General features: G+C 35.7%; 1 protein-coding gene across 4 annotated transcripts in view; it reads right to left on the minus strand.

The window, feature by feature from the left end:
* The window catches only part of NIPBL (NIPBL cohesin loading factor), a 143,923-nt gene that overhangs the window by 70,115 nt on the left and 50,586 nt on the right, over positions 1-23,222 (minus strand). For all 4 annotated transcript variants that reach the window (XM_062017349.1, XM_062017347.1, XM_062017350.1 and 1 more), the window contains exons 3-8: positions 21,901-22,066; positions 20,326-20,456; positions 16,326-16,425; positions 14,668-14,819; positions 13,522-13,682; positions 8,970-9,063 (exon numbers count right to left, since the gene is read on the minus strand). In XM_062017349.1, coding sequence (XP_061873333.1) covers positions 8,970-9,063; positions 13,522-13,682; positions 14,668-14,819; positions 16,326-16,425; positions 20,326-20,456; positions 21,901-22,066 — 804 coding nt within the window. The remainder of the gene's footprint in view (positions 1-8,969; positions 9,064-13,521; positions 13,683-14,667; positions 14,820-16,325; positions 16,426-20,325; positions 20,457-21,900; positions 22,067-23,222) is intronic.

Below are 23,222 nucleotides of genomic sequence, written 5' to 3' on the forward strand. Positions count from 1 at the left end.
CACAAAAGGTCTAAATAAGGTTGGTAGGAAGCACATCATTCCTAGATCAAGATGTAATCCTGACAGTTGCAGTGTGTTTCTCAGGCATTTTAGCAATCCACTGCAGGTACAGAAGGGATCATTTCAGAGAGGATGGAAAAAAAACCCCACCACCAAAAAAGAATAAATAAAAGTAGTACCCACAGGTTCAGAATATCAACTACTAGAAAATGGTCAGTGAAAGCAAGTTGACTACAGAAAAAGGAAAGATTAAAAAGATTCTTAATAAGGTCTAGTGATGAAGACTTAATGATCAGTGTGTAGGCATTAGCTATTTCAGCCACATACATTTAAATGAAACAAAAACAAAACTCCCAGTATACACACTATCTCCTCAACTTTGATTCTGACAGTCATTTTCAACTTTAAAAAAAAAAATTTAAACACATTTCAATCTCCCCCACTTATTATTACCTAGAAAATACTAATTGTTTTACCAAGATATTTTTCTACCATTCCCTGCCTTATCTGCCCCACCTTTTTTTCCAATTTTATTAATTTTAACTTATAAATAAACTCAAAGCATGTGATGAGTGCTAGAGAAATTTTTAAAAGAGGACATTTTTAATGTAAAAACATCTCCAATGAATCACACGAAATTTTTTTGTTCCTCAAATTAAACCACCTCCCTGTAACTGTTAGCCCAGAAAAAAAGCTCTGAAAAACTGGGAGGCTTTTCAACCTGTCCCAGTTATAACTTTGAGCTATAATTTTGGCTTTAAAAGGTGGGGGAGGAAGTGTATTGGCTGGACCAAAAGCACCAGTCTCTTGTTAAAGCAAACATTTATCAGATTCCATTTATCCACTGGGGAATGCTGATTTTCAGAAAGCAGTGACTGAGATTCTGTCATTCTGGTTCAGGTTATTATAGGTCAGAACTTCTAACAACAATCAAAAGCTAGTTGGAATATAGGTCTCTATGTGCTTCATTCAAGAAACACCACTAAACAACAAAGCAGCTTTATTCTGCAGCTTAAATTTCTACTGGATATTTTAAAGAAATATTAAGAATCACTAAGCAAGGAACTGACCTGCAGATGGAAAAAAAAAAAAATGGATACCTCTAGCCAAGCTTCAAGTCACATGAATAATAGAATCACAGAATGGTTTGAGCTGGAAGGGATCTGAAAAGATCATTCAGTTCCAACCCCTCTGCCATGGGTTTTCGACTACACCAGATTGCTCAAATTCCCATCCTGCCTGGCCTTGAACACCTCCAGGGATGGGGCATCCACTGCCTCTCTGGACAACTTCTTCCAGCACCTCACCACACTCTCAGTAAAGAACTTCCTAATAGCTAATGTAAATCTACCCTCTTCCAGTATAAAGCCATCATCCCTTGTCCTATCACTACAGGCCCTTGTAAAAAGTCCCTCTCCCCCTTTCCTGTAGGACCCTTTCAGGCACTTGAAGCACAACTCCGCTGATGACTTCTTTGCCCAGACTGCTACACTTACTTTTCCCTCACTAGTACATTCTGACCATCAGCAACAACTCTACATCTGCCAATAACACCTATAATGTTGAGAAGCCCCATTTGACTTATTCTGATTTTCATTGTCTTTCTACTTTTCCACTTCCCCTCCTCAAACAAGACACCACACTCAACCACCAGTACTGAAGCCCTGGCTACACCCTATGAACATCTCTCACTTGCCTTTCATTATGAATTTCTATTCTGGTGATACTCCCATCACCTCAATTACTATCTCTTCTGGTAATTTAAGAGATTGTATTACTGTAATGCATAGCAGAAATCTTTAACTACCGATTCCTTTTATGGTAATCACTACCACTGAGGAAATACAAGCTGCATTTTTAGTTCTACTAGTATTGGTAGCAGCTGAAAACTTTTCAAAGAGATCTTACTGATATCTTACTCTTATCTCTTAAATGGTTACGTCTGAAATTAGAACAATGAAACATGTACTGTTTTTCAAAGTTACGCTTTGAATAACGGACACAGATTTTCTTCTCTCTTGTCCTGAACTTTTAAGTAAAGATGACAAGATCATTCTGTTTTGATATTAATTTGTTACTTGTCACACTGAAAAATAACACTGCAGCAATGGATAACGTGGTTCTTTCAATCTTTGGTTTAGACTTGAAGAGTTCAGAAGGATTTCAGTGCATTCCATCGAATATACTTAAAATCCAGTAAATGAAGAAATGAAAGCAAGTTTTCTCTTTCCTAGGCAACATTGTAAATAAGTATTTGATAGTATCTTCTTCCTGAAGTAAATTCCTGACAGATATTGATAGTAAGGCCTATAAAAGCTGCATCTTATGAGTACATGTCTTACCAATAACTTCATATATTTCTGAGATGTCTAATGATGGCTAAGCCTCTGGCAATAAGGAGGCTTAGAAGCTAAAATGCCTATGGATTGAGATGAAAAGAAATTGAAAAAGATGAATTGTTCTGGAACAGTTTCACTCTACCACAGACAATGAGCAATTTTGAACCTGTATCACATTGGTTGGATGCTTAGACTTCAGACAAAACATTACCCCTTAGATGGAGCTCTGCTCATTACTATTTGAGTCAGTCTGGAATACTACTTATGAGAAAAGGCTTGAGCCACTATACACCTGAGAACAAAGCTCTTACAAGACTTGATGATAACAGTAGAAACGTCTTTATAGAAAAATACACAGACGGTTTGCTGTTCTGTTTGCTGAACCAGCCAAGACTTCAAAGTTGAGAAGGTTTATTCTACAAAATGCTGTTAATGTGATATATCATATAATGATCTTCAGAAGTGATCGTTGGGAACAGATTGAATTTCAGAACATTCTTTTAGAACAGAGAAGGCCGCTTTTGTGTCTAAATCTAGGGATATGCAGTAATTCAGGATCTTCCATAGTATGAGTAAAAGAACGTAGTATAATTTCTTTTTATATGGCAGGAATATTTTAAACTGGTGAGATAAAAAGAGATCCTGCACTGATTTGGGAAAGTCACTGTATCACTACTGAAGAGTAAACACTGATGATCAGCAAGAGAACACCAAATGTAGCTGAGAAACAGGCAACATCAATAGGCAATAAGGCCTCTGCAGAAAACAAATACGTTCATTGACAATTCCTCTACAGTCTTACTTTCAGTAAGAGTCATCCTGACCATCCATGACAACACTAAGATTGGTTACCTACATTAGAGTTTTCCCACAGATTCCTAGTGGTAGATGGCACTCAGTAAGGAAGAAGTTTTATCAACTGTTGTGACAATTTGTAAATGCTTTTTTCCGGTTACTCTTGATTAATATAAAATTCTTCATCATGCAAGCAACCATTAACATGTATTGTGCTGTCAATGTGACTTAGCACTCTTAAACATCTAAAGTTTCAAATTCACTTCTTTTTTGTTTAGCCTCGTTGACACTTGCTGATTGTGCATCAGTAACTTGAGTAGCAAACAAATGTCTGTCCAGGGAACTGCACACATCACTGATATCTCTGTCTCATGGTTTTGTCTGCACACTTCCAAATCACACCACAGTACTCATCCTATTTAATCATTCATGATACTTTCTCTATCATCTCCAAGTATCTTCAGAGAAAAGATCATTTGCATTTCAAAGCTGACGTCCATACTCTTTGTCCACAACTGTCCACACTTTGTTGTGATCGACATGTTTTAAAAACAATTATTAAGGTTACCAGGAACTTAGAATTCACATATTTTACAGAATTTTAAAGAATTATTAGCTTTCCAGTGGACAAAAACTTCCCAAGAATCACTCAAAACAGTATCTTCTTATTCCTTTAAGTCTTGCAGGTAAAGGCTCCCAGACATTGTCAGGAGGTCTTTCACACATTCTATACCCTCTTTTTCCAGAAGTATTGTTCCCCACGCATGAAAGCTAGAAAAAACTATAAGTGAACAAATGAAGACAAATGTCTACTATTTGCTTCACAGTACATTGAAGAGAAACTTCCGGAATACTCAAGTGCTATGCCTCTCTAAATGCAAAGCAAAGTGATACTTGAGACTCTAGGAACACTACTGAAGTAGGAACCAAGTTGTTGTAGAAACCTGGACACAGCATTCCAGACTCTTTACTGGAAAAGTCTTTGGAAAGATGGCTTCAAGGAATGCACATGTGCTACACGTGCATTATTAGACTTCACATCTGAGTAATTACATTGTAAATAAATTCCTAAAGGCAGAAGCTGAAAAAGGATAAAGGAACCACAGCAATTTTATTCTATAAAAAGTAGTATGTCTTGTGGGTTGAGAAATGTGTGCCATATCTGGACTATAGTATGACTTTCTATATAGCTTCTTATAACAATTTCACTAATAAGCTAAGGAAGTATGATTTAGATAAAAATATTGTAAGATTGCAGTATAAACTATTGCAAACTCGTGTTCATGGACTAACAATTGTTCTTGGTAAAAATGGATGATGAGATTATCAGTGAACAAGTGCAACTTTCTAGATAAATATTTTAAGAACAGCAGTTTGAAATATTTATCATTAGTAACTTCCCATGTAATATGATTAGAGTATTCTATTAATGTAAGATTACAACAGCTTTTGGTGTTGAGCCTTTGAGGGAGAGATCCACAATTGCTCTCAAAAAACAAATTCTAAAATTACCATTTTCTTGACTGAATAACCTCTTGAAACAAAAGAAATTCAGTGTTGAGAAGCACAAAGTTTTTATTCATCTGAGAAACAAAACTGCAACAACATGTGAGGAAGACAGATGAACTCTACAGAAAGCAGCAATATTTTGAAAACACCTTGCAGTATGAAACTAAGCAGCAAAGAACAGCCATACTCTCATAGGTAACAGTAGTATCACACAAAGTATCATACATCTGCAGCACTCTTCTGACTACTCATCCTTCAAAGTATACAAATAGAGTTGCATCTACTAGGACCTAACAACAGTACAACATCAAGACAAATGCAAAATACTTAGAATTCAGATAAAAACCAAGACAACTGGAAACTCAGAAATTATGATGTAATGATGACAGAAAATGTGCTGTTCAGTCTGTAGAATATTAGATTAGCACAAGACAAGACAATAATGATGTCCACAGAAAAAGACAGGAATTGTTTTTCCTTGCCACTGGAAAGAAGTCAAGAAGTATCATGCCTAAGTGCAACAAAAATTATTTGGGCTAAGCATTTTAAGAGAAAAACTTTCTGGCACCAAGAATTTGAACAGGTTGCAGAGCAAAAGTAAGGAAACTCCCTTACAGATAACAACAAAAAAACCCCACAGAAATTATTGGCAGAGATATTAGTACAGCTCATCTAACACAACGGTAAGAAGATGGGAAGTTCCCAAGTCCTTTCCTGCTGTATTTTCAAAAATGTCAGAATCTGCCTCTGGAAATCTTATCAGATTTTATAATGAATATAAAGAAATTATTAGTTATTTTGCCTAACAGACCATTTTGACATGCATTTTCAAAGAGTATAACCTAAAGCAAAATTTAAACTTAAAGGGACAGCACATGGGAGACAAAGAACATAAATTTGGGATTTTTTTAGAAACAGATCGTATTCACTTTCCACATATTCTTTCAACAATTTTCAGGGAAATGGCCCACCACTTACTTCAGAGCTTCAAATTCCTCATGAAAAATTCAGCTTTGACTGTTCTAGCTTAGAACTACAGAAGCATTTTTGCATAAAAAATTAAGACTTGAAGAGAGAAACAACAATGAATGTTTCTTTGGCCCTGTCAGAAAAAAATCTTTGAATAAATTTCTTCCACTTTTCTTTTGAAGAAGAGAGAGATGATTATTTTTTCTTAACAAGTGTTTTTGAGAGCACTGAAGTCTGTACTACAGATTTGTGAAGACTTCTAGTTTTTTTTGCTACCGATTATACTTTCAGACACCAAACACAAAGGAATCTCTCTGGAGAACTACCATAAATTCTTAAGGAAATAAAAGTAATCTTTCCAAATTATTCTGAAAATAGTCAAATATCCTTTAAAAATTTATGTATGGAACACAACTTATTTCTGTAAAAGAGTGCAAAATTACATAATTTCACAAGAGTTCTTGCTAGTCCTTACAGCTGTTTTCCCAGGAGTCTGGGAACGGGAAACAGGACTGTAAATTTTATCAACTCTTCTCTTTGGAAAGCAATGGTCTAAAAACACTGTGGAAGGTTTTACACAGATCTTTAGAAGCTGTCTTAAAAAAAAGGCCAACCCACAGCAAAACTAACACTCCAGTCCACATCCCCCAGAAAAAGAAAACCAAATAATCCACACACTTTTCTGAGGTCCCAGGGTAGTGTGAAAGCAGAACAAATGGATAAAGGTTTTGGATGAGTAACCAATCTTCAGTAATGGAAACCAAAGAATATTTTATGAGATTAGTAAAAGGGAAGGACTCCATATTAATTTGTCACAGATTAATTAATAGAAACTATTTTTTGAAGAAAGTAGATACATTAATAGATGATAATGTGAAAGTAGAATCATTATTCTGTTTGTTAAGTAAAAAAGATATAATTTACATTAAAAAGAAAAGATGAAGACCAGTCTGGAACTTCTGGATGGAAATTCAGCTGTTCTGGTACCTTTACTGGAGTAGAAGTGAATAAAAGATTTCTGTAACTGAGAAATTTTACTTCACTAAGTGAACAACTAGCCAAATTAAATGTAATTTCTGCTATCTCTCAAATATTTTCCTGAGTTGCAAACAAAATCTCATCCTTACTCTGTCAATCAGACAGCTATCTTTAGTCTTAAACTAATTCAAGATTGGACAATAACTCTCTTAAGTCTCCAGAAATCCTTGCTACTTCCATGTCAAAAGTAAGAAATGCAGTCTGTACCCATACATTTAGTAATTGCCTCAAATTTCTATGTTACAGAACAAAGCTTAGATAACATAACACTCTTCTTGAGATCTCTCTCTGCATTGATATTGTCTAGTGCCATTCTTTTTGTCTTCCCAAACAAGCAATTAAGTGTTTTTCTAACTTTCTTTATCAAAGGTTGCAACCTGTTAACAAAACTTTCAAGGGCTAATGAGAGTAGCAACAAAAACCTCAACACAAATTCTTGTTGCTTATCACTGGAAAACTTATCAGCACAACTTTCACTCCAAATCATAGGCCAAAAGCTCACTGTTGGTGATCCCATGTTCTAAATAACACTGTAATTATCCACACCTCTTCCCTGTATTTCCAAGTATTTATATTAGAGGCAGTATATAGGTATTAGAGGCAGTAAATGTCTGCCAAGATTATTGCAGCACTAAGCATTGGTTCTTTCAATTAGGGTCCATTAACCTCTTTAAGGTGGCAAAATGGTAGCACCATTAGTAACAGTATTTCAGTTGTGTGCTTTAACAATGAGAAAAGTAAAGCTAACACACAGTTAAATAAGTCAAAACACTCTTCCTGCACTTTTTCAGACCCTTTAATGCTAAAACATTTCAATCTGAACTATACAAATGGATTTTTTTCAGAAATAATCTGAAAGAATATCCCTTCAAAATGGGTTCTCAGACAGCTAACCGAAACATTGGCAACTTTAACAAATATTCAAATATTCTTCTAGCTGAGTGGTAATCATGTAATCATGTTGTTGAAGTGCTCAGCTTGACAGAGAGAAAAACAACCACACTTATTCTCCATCTTTTGCATAGGTCTTATAAGTCCTCTAGCACAAGACCTCCTGAAACACCGATACTGTTGGCATGGTATACATATATATCCCACTTGACACTTGAGTTGTATTTCATCTATCACTGTTTAACACAGTATATACCTACAGAAGATGAACCGCAAGGATCATTTTGCAGTCACAGGATCATAAGACAATTCAATTAAGAAGCAACCTCAAGAGATCTTGAATTCATCCACTTATTCATGCTCAGAGCAGGGTGAGCAGGGCCACATTATGGAGAGGTTTTATCCAGCTAGAAAACTGACAGATTCTCTGAGCTCATCTATCTTGATAATGAAAAGGTTTTTCCCTTAGACCTAGTTATAGAATCTCCCACTTCAGTTTAAATTTATTTTATCTGATCCTTCCTCCACAACACTGGAAAGACTGACTCAAGGTTTCTTGGTAATATCCTCATAGGTACAAAAAGGTTACTCTAAGTTCCACCTTAGCTGAAGATGTCTCTTACCCAGGCTTCACAAAGCCAATACCTTCACATTCCCTAAAATCTTTCCCATCTCTTGCTCTCTCTCTCTCCACCTAACCCGACCATCCAGAAAGACTTAATTTAGTTCTGGGCGTAAAAAGAAGAAAGCACTGCTACATCCTTCTACTATTGCCACGTAAATATTTAAGCACTGAAAAAGTAAATTAGCAAGAATTTGTCCAAATCTCTACTTTGTTAAGTCTCATGTATCTCAGTCATTGCTTCTTAAGGATAATATTAAAAACAGCAGTATGCATCCCAGAATTTAGCATAAAGAATTATTTTGATCAGATTTTTTCTGTCCCCTCTCAACTTACTGACAGTTCATTCTGTTCCTTCTCCACAGCTACAGCTTTCAGGCTTCATTTATGCTATATGTACTGAGCTCACTGAACTACTTTTAACTTCTTATTCTTAAAATTTCATGATTGCAATTAACACAATTATATATTCAAACACTTTTGAGCTGGTTACGAGCTCAATACTCATTGCCTTTAAACTATTTTTTTTTTATTTAGAGTAACTGAAACTATTTTTACAAATTACTTAATACTCACATTGAAAAGGATTTTAAATCCTTCTGTCCTCCCTGAATTGAAGCTTTGATTTGAAGGATGATTAGTCAATCTTCAAACCTCCAGAAATTTCTTCTGGATCAGGGCTCAAAATAACAACACATTCTCTAGCATTATTTGAATACAGAAGTCAGAGGGAATAACTAAATACTTCTTTAAACTCTCTGTCATACAAAACTGTGAAAAATACATATATATGACTGTTAAACTACCTTTAAGGGTTCCATCACTTCCAGCTGGAGAGCAGACTGACTGTGGTGACCTCAAAGAAAAAGACGCAGCATTCCTTATTGAAGGATCCCCATCCTAAAGTGACAATGATAAAAAATGAACATTATGAACATGAATATTTGACAAAATAAAGACTCAAATTAGTACATATTCTTATAAAATGGACTGGACAAAAAAATCATACTGGAAACATATCAGAAAACTATTTGTTTACATAAAAATCTTTGCAATTCAGTCTGCTGTTAGGCTACTATATAGGCAATACTCCAAAGCACAATCAGTCTTAGAACATGTACACAAATCTATGTACACGTCTTCTAGCTAAATAAGCACTTTTGATTTACACTAAGATTCCATTTAGAACTTTTTTGATACAAGCATTCATAGTAAAGAGTTAAAAAGCAGATATATGACCTTTATACAAAGCCAAATGAAAGAAATTAAGTGTAAAATGTAGATTTTAAAACCGAACTTACCATTCTTCCACCTAACCTACCCCTTAAATCTTATTTAGAATGCCATTTTACTTTTACAGTTAGACAAATTATCATTTTGTATTCATATTCTTCTGCATACATATATCATACATATATACATATATATCAGGACTGATTAAAATCTCTCGCATTCCCATTACAGCCACTGAGATATCACAGTTTCATGTAAAACACAACTGAAGTGACTTTAGCTGGTTATTTGTCTGTCTCAACAGTTAGCCAATATAAAGTACATGTGTCAATATAAAGCACTTCTCCAACATGGTAAACAAGTTCTACTCTCTTCTCAGTTTTGCATAATGGAATTAATAATTTCTGAAAAACTCCTTTATAATCTAATACTAATTACAATGTAATGACAACCACGCTCTATCTTTAAAAATGTAAATGTGTCTTTTTCACCCCTACATTAACCTAAATATGAAACTCACTTTCAAATTCTCTGTTAATGTTTCTAGAAGGGTGTTTTATTGCTTTTCTAAAGCCCTCTGCTGGTCCCAAGTACACTCACAAGATTCAAACTTCTATAAAAGAGTATTTACCATTTTTAGTACTGTTTTTCATACAGGAATAATTTGGGAAAGAATAAACTAACAACCTCTAAATCTAGAAAGAGATAATTTCAATAACAAATTGCAAGTCCATTGTTTTAAAGTGTAAACTCTTTATATAAAAGAATTTTCCAAAGAAGATCTAAAGTTATTTAATCTACTTCCTAATTAAATTGGTTATTTTGGTAGCTAATATTCTAATGTGGCTCCTATTGATGTATCTGAATACACGCAGTTCTTTTATATAACTTTTTTTTTTACAAGCCTGAATTATCTATGTGATGAATACCTTTTAACCTTTTGACCAGCTTCAAGCCAATTAATAGAATGTTGAAGGGCTCAACTATAATTACATTTTTGTATGTCTATGAAAAAAATCAGCTGACATAGTAGGTAAGAAAGCTAAACTGGCATTTCAAGGAGACAGAAGCTTTCAGAGATGAACGAATACAAACTCCCTCTATCAATGGCAAAACAGACATTTCCCATATGCACAGCTGTAGATCAAGTGTACTTGTTACACCTTGTGAAGGTGTAGTCGGCACAGCTTAGGGAAAAAAGGAAAGAGTTTGAAATTTATGGACTGAAAGTTCTTACAAGTCAAAGAATGCAAATCTGTAAGAAACCACATTTCATCACAGCACATTTCATCATCCACAGCAACTTAGAAAAAAAAAATAGATTTTTTTTTTCCCTTCCATAGGACAGTGAATATAAAACTCACACTGTGCTGTTACACTTATTTCCGCAACATTACTTGCAAAAAGAGTTGTTGCTCATGTGAGGAAGGCCTCATTTACAAAGAAACCTAATACTCGGATTAAACCTAATAAAAAAGAACTGTATCTTAAACGTACATGCTATTATTCTAAGTCAAAGTAAATTAATTTCCTGATGATCTTCTACATTGAAATCATGAGGTTGACTTTTTCCAAAACTCACTTATCTTTTATTTTTTACAGATCTCACTCCCATTCCCTACTGAAAAAAAATGAAGAAAGAAAGCTTGGCAAATTTTAAGCATATATATAAGGATGAGAATAGTTCTATACCAATGATTGCCAATGACATATTCAAAGGTGACATATATTAAACTAAATAAACAGATAAAGTAGGTAGATAACCTTTTGGATACACATGCTGTTTCCACCATAGAAATTCATAAGGAAAAGACAGTTATCAGGGTGAATCAACAGAGACTTCACCAAGGGCAAATCCTGTTTGACCAATCTGATAACCTTCTATGAGGGGATAACTGGCTGGCTAGATGAGGGGAGAGCAGCGTATGGCATCTACCTTGATTTCAGCAAGGCTTTTAACATCCTCTCGTATAACATCCTCATCAGAAAGCTCAGGCAGCTTGGATGAGTGGATGGTGAGGTGGATCAAGAATTGGCTGAACGACAAAACCCAGAGGGCTGTGATCCACAGCAGAGAATCAAGTTGGAGGCCTGTGGCCAGTGGGGTTCCACAGGGGTTGGTTCTGGGGCCAGTCTTATTCAACATCTACATCAATGACCTGGATGAGGGGGTAGGGTAGAGCCTCCGCAAGCTGGCTGATGACACCAAACTGGGAGGACTGGCTGATTCCCCAGAAGACTGTGCAGCAGGATCTCGACTGGCTTGAGGGTTGGGCAGAGAGGAACCGCATGAGGTTCACCAAGGACAAGTGCAGAGTCCTGCATCTGGAAAGGAACAACCCTATGCACCAGTACAGGCTGGGGATTTACCTGCTGGAGAGCAGCTCTGGGAGAGGGACCTGGAAGTCGTGGTTAAAAATAAATTAAACGTGAGCCAGCAATGTGCCCTTGTGGCCAAGAAGGCAAATGGCAACCTGTGGTGCATCAGGAAGAGAGTGGCCAGTAGGTTGAGGGAGGTTCTTCTCCTCCCCCTCTCCTCTGCCCTGGTGAGGCCTTATCTGGAGTCCTGTGCCCAGTTCCAGGCTCCTCAGCTCAAGAAGGACAGGGAACTTCTGGAGAGAGTCCAGCGCAGGGCCACCAAGACAATCAGGGGACTGAAACAACTTTCATATGAGGAAAGGCTGTGGGAACTGGGGCTGTTTAGTCTAGAAAAGAGGAGACTGAGGGGGGATCTCATTAATATTTACAAATATCTAAATGATGGGCGTCAGGAGGTTGGGGCATCCCTTTTTTCTGTTGTATCTACTGTCAAGACAAGGGGTAATGGGATGAAGCTGAATCACAGAAAGTTCCATTTAAATATATGGAAAAACTATTTTACTGTGAGGGTGACAGAGCACTGGCACAGGCTGCCCAGGGAGGGTGTGGAGTCTCCTTCTATGGAGGCCTTCAAAACCCACCTGGACATGTTCTTGTACAACCTGATCTAGGGGTTGGACTAGATGATCTTTATAGGTGCCTTCCAACCCCTACCATTCTGTGATTCCTAGTGCTTATTTACAATTTTCTAGTTCAGAGCTTCATCAAATGGTGATATCTAAGCACAAACGTCTATTCTAGGAATGTTCTAGATAATAATGCTTAAATTGAATGTATGTGTAGTGATCAATGTAATTCTTATATTAAAAAGAAAGACAACTAATAAAATTAATAGCTCTCTTGGAGTCCTACTGCATTAATCCTGGCAAGGGATTAAAGAAGCTTGGTGTTAATGGCACACTTGTTGAATACAGAACCTTTTTGCTTCCATAAGCTATTTCAGGAACACAGGAGTTGCCCACAGGAAAAGGAAAGGTTTGTTTGCCACTGGAGTTTTGATGAAAAAAGCTCAAAACTTAAAGAGTTCTCTCCTTAACAGCTGTGCTGAGATAACGTGCCAAACTTGCAAAGATGAATCCAACAAATTTCATCCAGAGGATGAGATGTTCACTAAGACGGAAATTAATAAGTAGTTCAAAAAAAAGCATGAGAGAAAGTTGGGTTTTTTTTCCTTTAGATTTAACACTTCAATTTTTTTTTTCCAATGTGAAAAAAGTGACTAAGAGAAAACATTTTACAAAGAAAACAGACCATAAAAGCACATAATTCATCAGCAAGAAAAAATGACCACTGAAATTCTTACATTTGACAACACTACTGTATCACCCACTACGTTTTTCAAATATGTCACATCCATTGACAGTGGGGATTTTCAAAAAGCTAAGTTAACTAATAAAGCTATCTTGAATCCAATATTGTTTGCATCATCATATTGCTACAGTAACTACAGAGACTTCTTAAAAATTAACTCATATAGATATGAGATTAGGTGAAGATTTTTTACTTTTCCTAATTTTGTCAAAATTAATATTACAAACAGTTCCAAAGGAAATAAATATCTAAAAAATTTATCTCTTTCACATCTAAGTTGCATGGTTAGGCGTAAATACCTGATATTAAAATATATTTTCAGTGGCTTTATACATCAACAACAGCATTGTGAAACATTTAAGGCAGCTAAACACGTATATGCTTTACCATAGCAAATATGTGCTGCAGCATAATAAATTTATTTGGGTAACATACATCACTACTTAGTCTGTGCACCATCTGTAGGTAGTCTTCATTTGAGCCATGTCTAGAATTATCAGCATGATGATTAGCTGAATTTCCAGACAACTGACTTGAAACTTTAGTTTCATGAAGATTCCTCATCCCAGCTGTGACAATGGGACTGGATACTGAAGCTGAAATTAAAAAAAAAAACATAAGTAATTGTACTGATCTTTTCATTCACTGATTAACCTTTTGAAAGTGTCAGAGAAAACACCAAAATAGAGTATATTAATGAAGTGGATTCAAGAGGTCTAGAATCTTAACAAGAATCCACCTTTTTTACTCTTTTTGCCACAAATGTCTTAAATAAAATATGAGAGAGAAGATTTTAATTTTTGAGAGGATTTAAAACCTAAATTCCATGTATAGATTACACAAGGTTTTTTTCTACATCATAATTACAGTCAGTATCATTATAGAAAACTTCATTTTCCTCTGTACAATTTGGATTCACTATTTTTAGCAATTTCCAAGGTTTTCATGAGACACACATTAGATACACAATAGCTATATACACTCTAAGCATAATGGTAAACTTGAAGGACAAATTATTTAAGAGAATCCAATGTGAATCCTACTTACCAACAAAAAAATGCCTAAATAACTTAATATTGTTCATGTTTTTCAAGATTGATTTTAGAAAAGAGAAGAACAAAGAATCCATTTAAGGTCATCTTTGCCAGTTACTACATACATTGAGCATAATTCTTAGAATTAATCAAGCTGACACTACAAAGGTTTGGTAAACTTATATAAGCTGGCAGCAAAACTTATGTTATATTTTCCCTAGCAGAAATAAATGCAGGCCACCACCCATAAAGAAAAGTTTGTTAGTTTTGATTTTTTCTATTGACATGTATAGATGACTCACTATGCAAAAATGGGTGGTCGTAGAACAGCAATGTGAACATGTGTTTTAGCTTTTCATCTATTTTATTTTTTAAAAAATAAAAGATACACTACCACTCTGTATAGTTACGAAGGCAAAGCTTAACTTACTTGCCAACTCAAAGATTTGCGTTACGCATGTGGCCCATTCAAAGAAAGCAGTCATGAAACAGACACATAGTAAAGCTGACATGAGACAGCAGAATAAAACAAACATTACAGACTTACCTTGCTGCATCTGAGGATGTGGTGTATAACTTGGAGGATGTGTATATGGCATGTACCCTGCAGGGCTTTGAGGAGCATATGGACTAGGCACTGGACTATTCTGTTGTGCCAAAAATCTGTTACCAGAGCTTGTCTGTGGTGGCACAAACCGGCTGAAAAGAAAATTTTAAAAAGTTATATAGAAGTTGGAAAAGCAAATTTAGATAAATTTATTATTTCTATCCATTCAGAACAGGACTTCTTTAAGATACAGAATTCAAGCAGAATCACAGAATGTCCCTCAAAAGCAGTATTTTAAGATATTGATATCTTCCCCATTTCAACTATTACTTAAAAGTCACAGCTTAGGTACTGCATTAGTAACAATAAAGAGTTCTTAAGATCTCCACCTAGAGAAAGGAAATGATGACACAAAGATATACTAAAGTATGATCTGCAATTTCCAAAAGTTAGCCCAAGAAGTCTGAATGAACGTGAAAGCTAAATTTTAATTAACAACTAGGTCACTAAGATTAACAAGGAGCCATCTGCTCTTAAATATCTTTTATTTTTTAGTAAGATTTAAAAAAAACCTTTATGTTACAGAACTATACTGACATATTACAGGAATGCGATGGGCAGTTAAGTAGGAACTGACCCGAAGTCTAGTACGTACAACTCATTCTTTCACTGGCTTTATCTTAGACTGATACTACAGATATTAAGACATAAAAATAACATAAGCTTTTGACAATAATACACACACATTATAATTTACATTCTTATGTATTTCAAAATAAAAATAAATACTTCAGAAAGTACATGACACACTTTAACAACTTTTAGTTCTACACAGCAACTCTATGAATTTAAGCTTTCACAAAGAAACAGAAGAGTAACACAAGGATTTTCCAAGGAGTTTGAAAAGACTTTGTAATATTCCCTGTAATATTCCCAATTTAAAAAAAATACACAACACTTTCTTCAATATTCCTTTTAGATGGGAAAGTAAAACAGCGAGTCTTATGCAGATACAGAGTATTTATTTTGTCAAAACAATTACAATAACTTGAAGTGAAATGAGAAATAAGGTTATTTGAAGATGAATCTGTTTAAGCCCAGTAAATGGACTGAAATTACTGAACTCTTTCCTTTAGTCCAGGGTACTTTATTATATTAATCAAGGCCTGCATTACAGGTATATGTTCTTTCAATGCTGGAAAGTTTAAAGAAGAGAAAGTTGATAAGGATGCTGATTTAAGATTGGCCAGACTACTGAGCCAACTTAACAGCAGTACTCCATGCTTTTACAAGCTTTCTTTCCCACTCTCTTGTCACACTGGTGCTGTTATACATACCAGAACATCCAGCCTCTTGTCACTTACCCTCGTGCCACCAGTCTCAGCACCTTAAACAGGTAGAAAAGGGCTGAAAGGGTGGTAGAAGGCTGGGAGACTCCTTAAGCAAGAAAAGAATTTTGCCAAAACTATGGTGGGGCGAGGGAGAATCATAATTAATCCTTAGAATACAAGGATTAATTCACAGAAAGATGTTTCTTTGCCAGCTGAAGAAACTCACCTTGCTGTCAGACAAATGCTAAATTTATCTTGACACTGACCACTTTTTTTTTTTTTTAAAGGTTTGCTGCCTATCCCACACCATTTAAAAGAAAGTATTACCTGGAAGGGCTATGTGAGATAGTGGTTTGTTGATAATTGGAAGATGCAGGACTACCTCGCATGGAGTTCTGAGAAATATTAAACTGCGACATCATCATCCCTGTTAAAAAGAAAATACCAACATCACATTACACAGATTTCCTTTTTCAACAAAGGGGTCTCCAATTTCAGAGACTATTATATACAAAGAGGTATTAAACTTTACAGACATTAACATTACTTACCCATAATTGTTAGAAAATATTGGAAACGATCGATGTCCACTTTACATCAGGACATAAAGAAAATGTTCCCTAAAGCAGTGTTAATTTAGTTATAAATAATAACAGTTCCTGAGAACTTACTAAGTCAAAACTTACTAGTAAATACCAACATTTTTTAACAGCACATATATTCCACACCTTAGGCTGGTGTGTACAGTACTTGTGTCATTAAGTAAAAGCTTTGGAAACTTCACAAGTCAGAAGAAAAGTAAAAACTTATCTCTCATTTTTAGAGCAAGTACAGCTTGAGTATATTGAGCTTGAACTCATTTCCATAATGCTTTAGTGGTACCTTTCTGCCCAAGCTTTCTCTTCCATCTCCACTATGCTTATAAGGAATGTTATCAAAGAAAGTGGTGAAATATTTCAGTTGCAAAGCAGCTGTGGGCTCCCAAGAGCCTGTACATCCCCACAGCCATCCTTTGGAAATTCAGGAATTGCACTAGCTGGCAAGCCACAAGTACCAATGTGCTTGAAAATAATTTAAGAGGCATATTGGATAATGACTTTAATAATTTGCTTGAACTTTCAACCAGCCATAAAGTTAGGCAGTTAGGCAGTTAGACTAGATGACCATTTTAGGTTCCCTCTAAATGAAACATTCTATTCTATTGTAACTCACATTATTATGGAGAATTGAAAGGAATCTCCCTCCCTCCCCTGACTCTGATATAGGTATAAGGAATTCCCCAACAACAGCATGACACCAGAAGCTGAAGTGATGCAGAAACACAAAAAGTGACAGAATCTAATGTCTTGCAGCTAAAACAGTGTCAGACTTAACATGCACACTGCATATTGAGAAGCCACAGTGATCCATGCCAGTAGTCATTTTAAACCAAAGGTTTGACAGGGCTCACAGGAGTCCTCAATCTACAGTATTGGGGTTCTGCCAATCCTCATCTTCTATCACCAATTTAAATCACTGCCATATTCATACAAGCAAAAGTAACTTCAGAAATCCTGTCACCTTCTTTTCTCTCCCTCTTTCCCCAGCTGATAAGACAAGAATGCAGCTGTTACTACCGCAGAGTAGGTGTGAAATGCTGCATTTCAAGTACACTAGCAAAGGAAAGCCACCCCAGAGCAGGAGTGCCAGTATTGAAAAAACAATTCTGAGACCTCTATGGCTCAATACAGAGGACATTTCATTGTAACGGAAACTTCTCAACTCCCGAAAAATTTGTTTAAAAAGGACACTAGTAGTCTCATATAGATGTGAGCAGGAAACTCCAAAGGTTTTGTGTTGGAGGCAGCACCTGTAGTGCCCACTGCCTGCTCACCTCTCACTGCCACTTGCAACACAGCTAGGTGTTTTAATCAATCTACTAACTCTGAACATTCATGTATGGAAAGCTGACAGAACATGCCCATATGAGCATGAACGACGCAAAGTTTTGTTTTGTGCCTCAAGTATAAAATGCACTTTAAAATACTTTAAATATATATTTATTTTCTTCTCTCTACATTTAAAACACATTTTGAACAACAGATGTGGTAGGTTTTGGCTTAAAAGAATGACAGAAACTGTATAAATTAATCAATTTTTGATGGCATTGTAAAAATCCCTGAAATGGACAGCTCTCACTTCTCTCTCTGTTGGGGGGGGGAAGGGTTGTTGTAAAGGGCCACCTGCCATGGGTGATCCAATCAAGGAAAGAGAGGTCGAGAAGGAAGGAGGAAAGGAAGGAGGAAAGGAAGGAGGAAAGGAAGGAGGAAAGGAAGGAGGAAAGGAAGGAGGAAAGGAAGGAGGAAAGGAAGGAGGAAAGGAAGGAGGAAAGGAAGGAGGAAAGGAAGGAGGAAAGGAAGGAAAGAGAAACATGAGGGGCAGGGGAAGAGAAAAGGGAGAGAGAGAGAGAGAGAGAGAGAGAGAGAGAGAGAGAGAGAGAAGAAAAAAACTTCACAACATTTTCTCAAAAGAAAAAACAAACAAAAAACCACTAGCAAGAAAAAGTGTCTGTAAATTTTCCAGACAGACAGCAAGGATGTCTGGTAGCAATGTAATCAGAAAGAATCAGAAATAAGTCTCAAACATTAAATCTAAAAGTGAGATGAAATGTCTATAGCCATTAGAATATCTCCTTTGACATTTTTTTACATTCTTGTCATCCTACAAAGCAGTAGATATATGTCCCAACTGTGCACTTTCACACCTTATATAAATATTTAAGAATTTCTTTCAATGCAACCTTAATTTTGAGTGTTGGTAATGTTCAAGTTTAAAATATTACCCAAGTAAGCACATTACTAGAATGAGCTTCCTTTATACTCTCAGTCTTTACTATAATTCTTTTTGCTTGGAAAAAAATGGTACACATAAATCCATTTTAGGACTTCACTTAGCTTTCTCCAAACATTTATTCCAGGGCCTTATTCCTCTTAAAATACTTCATCAACAGCTATGCTTTTCCTCTCTTCCCCGTTTCTTTCCAATTTTCAGATTTCACACTTAGCTTGTAATCTTTGCACTCATGCAAGTATTCAGAGGCTTGTGAAATAAAACTAATACTTAAGGGAGTTTTAAGGTCTAACCTCTTCTGGTTCACTGAAACCACTTTCTTCATTAAAATTACATCAGTTAGTCTCCAAAGTTTCAATTTCAACTATTTTTTATTCTGTACTAACACCTTCCTTCAAGCATAGGCCAAAGCACATTTACTAAAGATAGGGGAGCTTTTATTAAGTATTATTCTTAACCCTATTCTCAAGCCTATGAAAAACAGAATTAGCAGAAATTAGAAATTCAGGGCATGTATCAATGAACTTGAAAACATTTAGCACTGCGTTTCATATTTTCATTTTAGGAAATTTTGGCCTTCTCACAAGGAGCATTATGTGTCCTTAGCAAGTTCTTTTCAAATATCATACGGCTTTTTACTCACTCACTAGCCTAAGTGAATGACACTAACAACGTCCTTTTATTATTCTTCCCTCCAAAAACACCCTATACTTCCTGTTCCCCGTGGACTCCGGTAATACTTCTACCTGTGTATCCACAATGCTAGCAAAGCTTTATCCTCACGCTGTGGAAACTCTGGAAATTTTCCTACTGATTTCATAGTTTGGTATTTAAAGAACATACTTCAGGTTCAAGTCTCCAGATCTACAACTAGAATCTCTACAATTAATCCTTTTCTTGGTCTCCCTCCTTCATCTTTGCTATCCAGCAGAACACTATACCTCAGAACAGAATTTTTAAAAAAACTGTCTAAACAGTAGCAAGATATCACAAATTGCTGAGATGAGGAATGACAGGGAGGAGCTGCTAAGTATAGTTTATTCAACTTCATTCCTTAGCCCAGAACCATTAAGAACTACAACTGCAACAATACACTACAACTGCACAGATTTTCATTAATATCAAGGCATATTTTTCCAACTTCAAATATTCACTAAGACAAATATACAAAAATAAGCCATATATACAAAAATGAGCCAAAATATTAAAAAATGAGCCATAAATAAATAAAAATAAAATTATTTTAAAATAAAATCCAGTCATTCATCCGAGAGATTAAACATTACAGTGAAAACATGCTTTTTACAGAAACACTATGCTTACTGTAACACAAATGCTCTCACAAGACACACCAAGGTATATAGCTTTACATCACTGTCAAACACAAGGTAAGGCATAAATACCACAGTTGTGGTCCATATATATTTGTGGTTAGTTAAGTCCCCTAAACTTACAGAAGAACATAAAATGCAGTCAATAAAGAATCAAAAATCCTTACCGCTTTGTACCCCATATCTGTTTTGCATGCTTTTCTCCCTGAAAACATTAGGATTCCTTGCCAGGATAGCCTGCAGCAAGACTGGTATATCTCCTTCTGGATCATCACTGCCAAGGTTATCTTTCAACTCTCTGGAATTGTGGAAGTAAGCAAATAAAGAGGCAAATGCATTTTCAAATTATAAGAAACTATGAGTCAAGTAAAAAAAAAAAAAAGAAAAGAAAGGAAACAAAAAACCAAAACCAAAATGAAAGAAGACAATTTACTGTTAAAATATAGAAAAAACCCCAAGTTTGCAAAACACTGTTCCCTGCCTCTATTTTTCTTTCATCTCTTCTTTAAAGTTATGCCAGAAGATGTATTCCTACTAGTCAGAGAATCACAGATTGGTAGGGGTTGGAAGTGACCTCTAAAGAACACCCAGTCCAACCCCCAGTTCAAACAGGTCCACCTAGATCAGGACAAACAGGAAGATATCCAGGTGGGTTTTGAAAACCTCCAGAGAAGGAGACTCTCTTGCTTCCAGGGCAGCAGAGTAAAGAAGTTTCACTTCACGTTGAAGTGGAACTTTTTGTCCTCCAGCTTTTGTCCATTACTCTGTGTTCTGTCACTGGACATTACAGAAAAAAGTGCCACCCCACCCTCTTGACATACACCTTTTAAATACTTGTAAGTCTTCAAAATCATTTCCTGTTACTAAGCACTTATATAGACATGGATAGTAGTTTCAGAATATTGTAAAAAAAATCTTGTGATCTTCTCCATAAAAGACTGCTTTTGCATATCATCGCAAAAGCACTATGGAAGATTGAAAATAACATATCCATGAATGTGTAACATTCAGGTTGAAGTCCAATGATTTGAGAATCTTGTATTTTCAAAAGGGATGTTGACATATCTTTGACAGCATAGGATTCCCTCCAAACCACAAAAAAAGTTAATGGACTTTCTACAAATGCATCTGTGCTTTCACTTACACTTTTCTTTGAGGACTTTTAAAAACTAATTCTATTTGATGAAAAAAAAATTATTCGAACAAGTAGGAAAAAAACAGGGTTGTCAACATAATACAATTCAAAAGACACCAGGAAAATCTTTTTTAAAAAAAAACAACAACAACAAAAAACCAAAAAGAGAATATATTAGCATACTTGCTGGTTTAGTTCTTAAAATATTTCAGTTCAACACCTAATCAGAATTGCCATAGGTCTTACATCTTCTTTTTGTGTAATACTGGGTATATGATTTGTCAGTGTGCATTACTAACTGAAGTTGACCACAAACGACTACAGCACAATCAACACCATGAAGTCCGCACTCCTAACTAGCAAGAATGGAATTAGCAGCAGATATATAAAATAACACCCACAGTTATGGATAAGGGCTGCCAGACAATTATTTACCCTACTGACTGAAACATTTAATTCTTACATAGCAGTCACCTGCTAAGCGAGCCTTATAAAAAACCTGCATATTCTAACTTTCAAATTCTCACAAACATCTTCCCACTCTAGTCAATTTTGGTTTCAAAGAATAAAGATGGTGATCTGGTAAAGAGAAGTTCAAATTACATACATGTGATCTGTTGACACCTGATTGAGACTGTGGACGAGCTGTGAAACAAGATTTTCATCCCTGCAGGCCAGAAGGCAGTTCACTTCTTCAGCTATACGTCCATTGAAAAGCAGGCTTTTTGTTGTTGTAGCAGGTAAAGGTGATGGAAGAGGCAGTTGGTTCAAAACTGTCAGCAGAAAACAAAAAAAGAGTTCATAATAATTTCATGAAACACATGTACAGAAGTATGGATACCTTCTTACTCCCTCATGTGATTAAGAAAATTTGTCAGCTACATTTGAAATATAGGAAATATTTCCAGACTTTTTTTTGTCATGAACACATGCATAAATACTGGACTGTGTTTTAAATGAAGTAATGCAGTCATGTCCACAAGTTATACTTCTGTATTACTGTAAATATTTAACTGTGAAAAGGCAAGTACTATGAATAAAAGCATACTTTTAAATGTTCCAGAATATTCAATATATTCCAGAATTGTTGTATTTATTTCTATGTAAGACAACTTGTCAAGAAAAAGCTAGTATCATTGGTTGGTATGATCACCAAATGTCAATTCAGTTAATATACCTACTCTTAAACCTGCATAAAAAGATTTAATGAAAACACTCATCACTGTACTTCAATCAGGTTACAAACAAACAGAAAATACTTTCAGAGTGCACTGTTAGGTCTATAGACATAGTACAGAAGTGTACGATATAAGAAGCCTTGACCAGACGACAAGCAGAGCTTCACAGAGAAGGGGAGAGGAAGCCAGAATCAGCCAAAAAGCTAGCTTTATAGAAAAGTTACCTTCATGGGATGACAAAACCAATCTGACCCTGACTTCAAATTCCCAGGTTGATTACAGTGCTAAGACGCTTTCTGAAGCTACTTTTAATGGTTCAGTTAACAATTTTAAGTGAAGCATACTTTTTTGTATCTCTTGTATTTTGAAATTCTTTACTTAAAAAATCCCAAAAAACCGACACCAAGATGCAACTGTAAACTACTCAATCCCATTCCTTTCCTTGCCTTTTGCCTTCCAGGCAGAGACAGTACACACACCTCATCTCCTTTGTAGGCCAAACAGCTAAGAAAGAAGACTCATAGGTGTAACTTATTTCTATCCTAGTAGCCATTCTTTGCACCTATTAATTAGAGCATCTTTTTAGTACCTTGTCCAAAACTAAGGAACTAAGGAATTCAAGTATTCATTATACATCACAACTCTCTGGTTAGCCAAGCATCACTTTAATCCTTTTGCTCCCTCTCTCTCTTCCATAAAGATGATGAGGTATTTTATAATTTATATGTTTTTATTTATTTGTAAAGTATCC

The sequence above is a fragment of the Colius striatus genome, chromosome Z, assembly GCF_028858725.1.
Source record: "Colius striatus isolate bColStr4 chromosome Z, bColStr4.1.hap1, whole genome shotgun sequence".
In the NCBI taxonomy this organism is placed as follows: domain Eukaryota; kingdom Metazoa; phylum Chordata; class Aves; order Coliiformes; family Coliidae; genus Colius; species Colius striatus.